The 7,475-nt window shown below is 42.7% G+C and overlaps 1 protein-coding gene across 1 annotated transcript; it reads left to right on the top strand.

Annotated features, from left to right (window-relative positions):
- Window positions 1-5,824: 5,824 nt before the first annotated feature.
- On the top strand, window positions 5,825-6,295 carry PHACADRAFT_201791 (uncharacterized protein; the record flags this gene model as incomplete). The annotated part of the gene is made up of 1 exon (XM_007402068.1): window positions 5,825-6,295. The coding sequence occupies one exon, from the start codon at window positions 5,825-5,827 to the stop codon at window positions 6,293-6,295; it is 471 nt and encodes a 156-aa protein (XP_007402130.1).
- Between the last annotated feature and the right edge of the window lie 1,180 nt (window positions 6,296-7,475).

Consider the following 7,475-nt stretch of genomic DNA (forward strand, 5'->3'; position numbering starts at 1 on the left):
ATTGCAGGGAATAACCACAGGGTATACTACAATATTGTGCATATACCTAAATACAACATGGTTCTTGGACTACCTTTCATGCATCAAATGAAGATGGTGCTCGACTTTGGAAATTACACCATACACATTGGCAACATCTTGCTGCCTGTGCTGCAGAGAGAGGGAAATGTTACAAGGCATACAAACACCTGTAACCAATGTAACAATGATAATCTGGTCTCCATGCACTCAATATGCATGGCCAAATCATTTCAGAAGTGACTAGCTTCTGTGGGTCAACAGCCCGCAGTCCAAGCAGAGTTCAGATAACTCTGCACTTAAGGGGAATAAGCAGTCCAATGGATCTGATTATGTGCATTCAATAGACCCTCAAGTGCGGATAGAAGAACTGGAGAATGAACTTGATCAAAAAATCAGAGAAAAAGAAATTACAGAACCTTTTATACTCAAAGCTAAGGAACAACTGCCCTTTTGTCTGAGAGATGCTGTGGTGAAGCCTGAAAAGCTCAAGCCCTCAGGATATACAAAGAATGACATATCCAAACTTAAGAAAGGATAGTTCGAGCATTACAAGAATATCACTAGTGGAGTCCCAGAGGTTTCCCGTCCATTTCACAACATTAACCACCATATATCTTTGGTTGACAAGAAGAAGACCTATAGTTACCACATGCCTTACTGTGCCAAAGTCCTAAGGGTTAAGTTTATGAACAAACTATTTTGCTACCAAGCAGTGGGGTAGTGGCATTTAATAACTACACCCCAGGCTGTACCTATGATCATACTTCAAAAGCGCGACAAGATAGGCATTTGAACAGTGGTCGACTGCAGGAAATGCAACAACAACACTGTGAAAGACCTGACACCCTTCCCAGATCAAAACCAAATCCAGATAGACGTGGTGTGAGCTTTTGTAAGGTCAAAAATCAATCTATTGGATGCATATGAACAAATTCGGGTCAACATGTCAGATATTGAGAAGACCGCCTTCTTAACAATTGTTGGTACCTTTGAAAGCATTGTGTTACAGCAAGAAGACTGCAATGGACCTACTATATTCCAATGCCTGATGACAAACATATTTTGGCCCTACATAGGAGTATTTATGCACATCTACCTGAATGATATCTTCATATTTTTGGATTCCATTGAGGAACACAAGAAGCATCTCAAAATTGTGTTCTCAACACTTTGCAAACAACAGCTATACCTAAAGGCCTCCAAATGTGACCTCTATTTGACATAGATGGACTGCTTAGGCCACATTGTTGACGACCATGGCCTTCACGCTGATTCGGACAAAATGGCTCAAGTCTGCAACTGGCACACGCCTTGAAACTGCAATGACGTGCAGAAGTTCCTTGGATTCGTACAGTACCTAGCACATTTCATGCCCAACATATCCACTTATATGGGGCTATTAGCTGGGATGACTAGGAATAGCCTATTGTTCAGGTGGCAACCCATCCATCAAAAGTGCTTCAAATTGATAAAGTATCTAGTGTGCAAGGCTTCTATATTGAAACCAATAGACTTGCGATGCAACGAATCCATCTGGGTAATTTGTGACGCGTCGATATTGGGAGTAGGCACTATGTACGGGTAAGAGCCAGACTGGCAACACTGTCGCTCTGCTGGCTTCATGTTCCACAAGTTTACTAATGCACAACATGCCTACCAAATCTTTGAGCTCAAAATGATCGCCATATTGGAAGCATTGTACAAGTGGAAAGATCAGCTGCTGGAACAAAGCATCCATATCGTAATCAATTACAAGGCTCTCAAATTTTTCAAGACTCAAGCTCATCTGTCTAATTGCCAGACCTGTTGGATGGGATTCCTCACTCGGTTTGACTATCAGATCGAGTACATTAAAGGAATCACCAACAAGGTGGTGAACTGTTTATCCAGGTACTACGAAAGCAACAAAGGAGAGATGCATCCTTATGACGAGTATGTCAGTGCAGATTACAGAATAGATTCTGAAGGCAAAGACCTACCGTTTCATTGGCTCAAGAAAGTACAATCAGTATGCGTGAGACCAACAGAGGAAGATAAACCTTTGCTGGCCCGCAGTCTGACTACTTGCAAAGAGCTTCAGGTGGTTGAAGCCACCTCAAGTGACCCACTTCTGACAGAACCAGATCCTCTCATCTTTGAGAATGAGAGTTTGCAACTGCTAACCAGAGATTTCGACACTGACATCAAGTTCATGGAGTATGTAAGATCAGGCTATCTTGAGGATGCAACATTCTCGAAGATCCTGGCTAATTCTGCTCACTTCAAAACTTTTGAAGTACAAGGTGGCCTAATTGTCATGAGAAACAGGCTACAGCACCACATGCTTTGTATCTATTGAGTCAAATTCAAAAAGAACTTGCTAGTCAGACTGATAATTGACCATGCCCATACTGTCCTCGGCCATTTTAGTATCTGAAAAACCAATGACTATATTTGGCGCTGGTACTAGTGGCCTACTCTTAGTCAAGATGTGGAGAAGTTTTGCACGTCATGTAGTGTTTGCCAAACAACCAAGCTCTCCACCCAGATGCCTGCTGGGCTACTTCACAGCCTGCCCATCCTTAGGCAACCTTAGGGATCTATTGCTATAGATTTCCTAGGGCCTCTTCTAGAGGACAAGGGATTTGACTTCCTCTGGGTTGTCCTTTGTCAGATGACCAGTAACGTACACCTAATCCCTCTCACTATGACAACAAGATTCTTTAATCTCGCCTGGGTCTTCATCAAGGAGATCATCTGACTGCATGGCCTGCTGGATGATGCCGTCTCTGACCGTGATACTAGATTTACATCTAGGTTGTGGAGAGAGATAATGTGTCTGCTTGGTATCAAGCAACTCATGTCCACAGTGTTTCACCTGCAAACTGATGAAGCCATGGAGAGGGCCAATCACTCTATTGAACAAATATTGAGAGCGTTTATCAGCCCAGACCAGAAGAACTGGGTCTTCAAACTGTCAATGGTTGAATTCACCCTCAATTCATTCATTAACTCATCTTTTGGCTATGTCCCTTTTGAGCTAGTCCAGGGCACAATGCCGCATATGATTAAAATAGTTTCTACTAACAATCTAGTGCTAGGTGCCAAGGCCTTCGCTGAACATGCCGTACTCGATTTGCTTGTGGCACATAATGCAATAATTGACAGCTGGGTACATTAAACCTACCACATGAACTTGAGAAGACACGACAAAGACAAGCATTGCGGTGAACAGAATTTGCTTCAACTAGGCAACAAAGTCTATTTGTCCACAGAGAATATTAATCTTCCAAAAGGAAAAACAAGAAAGCTTGCACCACACTATATTAGACCATTCAGTATAGTGGACAGTGATTTTTTGACATCATCATACATGTTAGACTTACCAGAACACTTCAAGGCCTGTGGATTACACCCAAGATTCCATGTTAGCCTACTCAGAAGACACGAACAGAATAACAAGATTCTATTTTCTCACAGAGAAACACAAGTTTACTATGACATCAGTACTTCAGAAGATATGAAATGGTTAGTGGACAAAATAAAAGCATACAAATGGGTTGGGAAGAAGATAGAATTCGAAGTAAAATGGAACCATAGAGATATAACTTGGGAACTATATGACCACTGCAAGGATTTGGTGGCCCTCGACTACTATCTCGACCAAATCAGAATGAAGCACTGGCAAGTGCTATCACACACTGGTGCTAAATGCAAGCACACATAAGATCTCTTAACGCGCTCTTATTGCCAGGGTCCCATCACCTAGATAGAGTAGTTTTTAGATTAGATGGACAATTTCCTTTTTTATTTTTCAAGTCCCTGTCAAACATATTACTTAATTATGCAACGGAGGCAAAGCTACCTTTTTGACCGCTACCACCACCACTTCAAAACATACTGCCACCTCAAGTATTGCCTTTCTGAAAATTCCAACACAACATCAACATAAAAATGTCCCGAGAACACTGGTCATTACTTCAAGGAAGTTGGCTCGTGGACACAAAGTCCGCGACTCAGCCCCTAAGAAACTAACAGCTGCCCAGCCTCCAACGGAGCAGATCCTCTCGAGAGGAGCAAGAGTGCTATGGCCATTCTAGGCCGTGGCCTCGATACTCCTCTTCACGGTTGTACTTGCAACCACAACTACCATGCTTTATGTTGTGTGAGCGCCGCTTAGAACTTCCACCTGGCCAGCACAAATGGGTGTATGACCTTAGTATCAAATGTATGCAACATTAGGGGCGGTGCAGCAGCTGCACCACCTTCATGAGCCACAGTTCTCTTGGGACACAGCACTCTGACTACCTGGATGCAATTCGAGACATGCAGGCCAACCTGTTGCGTAGGCTCCTGAAGGAGAATGTGTGACTTCGACATATAATACATGACCTGGAGTGACACCTGGACTGTTGACGCTCTATTGAACGTTGACCACGGCATCAATCCCCCTCACTAAGGCAATCTGTCACATTGACATCTATGGACAACAGCCACCAAAGGCATGTTGTCGGCAACTGACTCACCCATGTTGGCAATTGCAGCCTCGCGGACCAACTGGAGGACACTTGACCAGGACCATATTATCACAATGGCTGAAGTAAGGCTAGAAGTTTGGCTGTTTAACACAATTCAACTCTTGTCGCCAGCTACCAGCACAGAGAGTATGCTATTGGCGAGCTGCATACACAGTGCTTCTGGAGTGTCCGGCAGCGGTATGCAACCTCTCGAAAATACACAGTTCTTGAGAACTCTGTACAACAACTTCAACGATGACAAGTTTAACAATCAATCCAAGCCAAAATTAGAGCTGCCATCGGATGCCAATGCAAATTAGATTCACAAATACAATTATCACAGAAGCAAGCACGAGAAGAAAAAAGCCAACATTGCACTAGCAGACAAGCAATGCAATGAGAGCAAGTGCACGGATGAGCAGTGCAAGCACCACCGTACGTCACATAAGGCAAGCAAACTGCTGAAGTGGTACAAAGCACATTCAGAGAAGGTGCCCAACAATTATCAGCCACACACTGGCAAATCCCCCATGGATTGGTTTATCCAGATCAATGAATTGCTCAGCACCCTAATAGACAGGCCAATCATTGGCCCCTCATCTGCTAAGCACGGAGCAGAAGCCATGACCAAAGACATAGCACAGGACTACAAGGAGCAGCTACGCAGCATTGTCTTGTTCTTCAATGCAAACCCTAAGCATGTTTGTGAGGGGGTGGGAGCCTTCCTTGTGTCAGACTACAACACTTGGAATGACTGAGTCAGCATGTTTAAGCTACTCCCATCAGTTCCAGACTCTGTTGACTCACTACAGTGCGCATTTCAACCACCAAACCCCAAGTACAAACTTGCGGACATTATAAAGTTCTGCAGGCTAGACTGGAATGGTGAGCCATCCGAACACACCTACTTTAAGTTTCTAAAGGACTGAAATGAGCTCTACCAGCTCATGTCTCTTGTACTGACTCTCTTGAACTATGCGGCACACTTTCTAGTCAGCCTCTTACTTGCTAATGCGTCGCTACCCAAAGGCAAAGATCCCATCCGCAACAATTCCTACTACATCATAACCAAAGACCTGAGGATCATGATCTAAAGCATTGTCTGGGAAAAGCCTAAGTGGATTTCCTTCAAAAGATTCAGGTCTAAACACCTGACTGTGTATAATCCAAAAAGCAAGGGCAAGGCAAAAAATGATGCCAGAGACCCTACACCTGAAGGGGCTGTCTCCTTTGACAAGTCCTCGGACAACCAGCTGGGCGCAGGATACGCAAACACTATAGAAATTGACTCCACAGCTGCAGCACCCATGCCTGGCATACTGGAGGTTACTGCAAACAATCCTTCGTGCTTCAAGATTGGGTTCATTGACTACTGGGAAGAGTACCTCAATAATAACCCCAACTGCTTCATTTCCTGGGTCGAGTGGAATAAGAAGACAAACAAGATTGTCAGCCGTCGTCTATTACTCGGTATGATCATTGCATCTGAGTGGGGCCCAAAACTGCACCAAAGCATTTGTGCTCTGCACTGGCTCGGTTGTGTATGCCACATGCACTATTACCAAGGTATACTTTTGAACATTGGTGTCATTGACCACAGTGTTCGCTTTGACTACTGCGACAAAGTGACTGATCAGGCTGTACTCAACTTCTTCGCATTCGTAGTCTGCCCAGCGGCTGAACGCATGTACAAGATTGGAATTATCACCAAGAGGCAATCTGAGCTCCAGAACGGCCTACTCACCTGGCACATAGTGGTTTGCAACATCATCTCATAGCCCAGAATCCCCATGAACATTCAAGGGTATCATAAGCAATTGTATAGTTTTATTTTTCTTCAAATTCCTACTACTACTCTATGCTCTAGTCTTTATGTACTGTATTGCCTTTGCCACACTTTGGCTTGAAGGGGCAGATATAAGATGGCGCTTAGACAGGCCCACCTTGGATCACCAAGAAGGTGCAGTCCCGACAGCATTCTGATTACGTGCCAGCGCGCTGTTTAGGCGCTTATTTTATTAGATAAGTGTTTCAGACTCTTGAGCTCATAAAGCTTGAGACATTGGCCTAGGTAGATTTTTCCTATCACTCTCACATGTACACTGTATATTTAGGACTTGAATAAAGTCAGTTTAAATTTATGGTGTGAGTGAGAGGACACCCCCCATGACAACCTTACATTAACATAGGTAGTTAGATGGAGGTTAGAGGTTCAATCCTGACTGGGAGAGCTTTTTATTTCAAAAATTTCCAGTTTTGAGCATTGAAATAAAGTGACACTATGACAGATAGTGAGACTAAATATTTCTATAAGATATGTATGGAAATTTTGAGGTGGCAGAATAGAGTAAAACAGCTACTGAGTCTGGAAGCTGGAAAGATTAAATTTCATGTACAAGATAATGACTATATGCTGTATTATGAACTTATATGCCCAGGTATGAGTAATATCGGTATATAATACTTTGCAAATATTGTAATAGATGTGCCTTGAATATATTTGTGAATTATGACTAAGTATTGCTTTGTAGAGAGTACTAAGAGTGCAAAGCATGTGAACAATTGTTGTTAATTCCAAACAAATTGCACTATTTCTATATATATTCATGCCTGTTAAAAGTATTATAGAGACCCCGCCACAAAATAATCAGATGATTTTGTTAACTATGGAACCCACAATTCATTGTGTAACACTATGTACTGAGGTTTAAGACTAGTGGCAAGCACTTTATCATTGAACATGGCTATAAATTACTCCCATATTATATAACATAGGTGACATACACATAGTGAACCTTGGAATATATGGTATTTATAGGCAAAAATATGTGAGAAAGAGTAGAAATGATGAAGAAGGCAGACCGTGTTGTGGCACTTATCGGGCGCTTAATTTGACGTTTTCTTGCACTTTGTTCTCTTTGGTTCACTCCTTTCAACAATTAATTTGGCATATGTTTT

The sequence above is a fragment of the Phanerochaete carnosa genome, assembly GCF_000300595.1.
Source record: "Phanerochaete carnosa HHB-10118-sp unplaced genomic scaffold PHACAscaffold_19, whole genome shotgun sequence".
Lineage (NCBI taxonomy): Eukaryota > Fungi > Basidiomycota > Agaricomycetes > Polyporales > Phanerochaetaceae > Phanerochaete > Phanerochaete carnosa.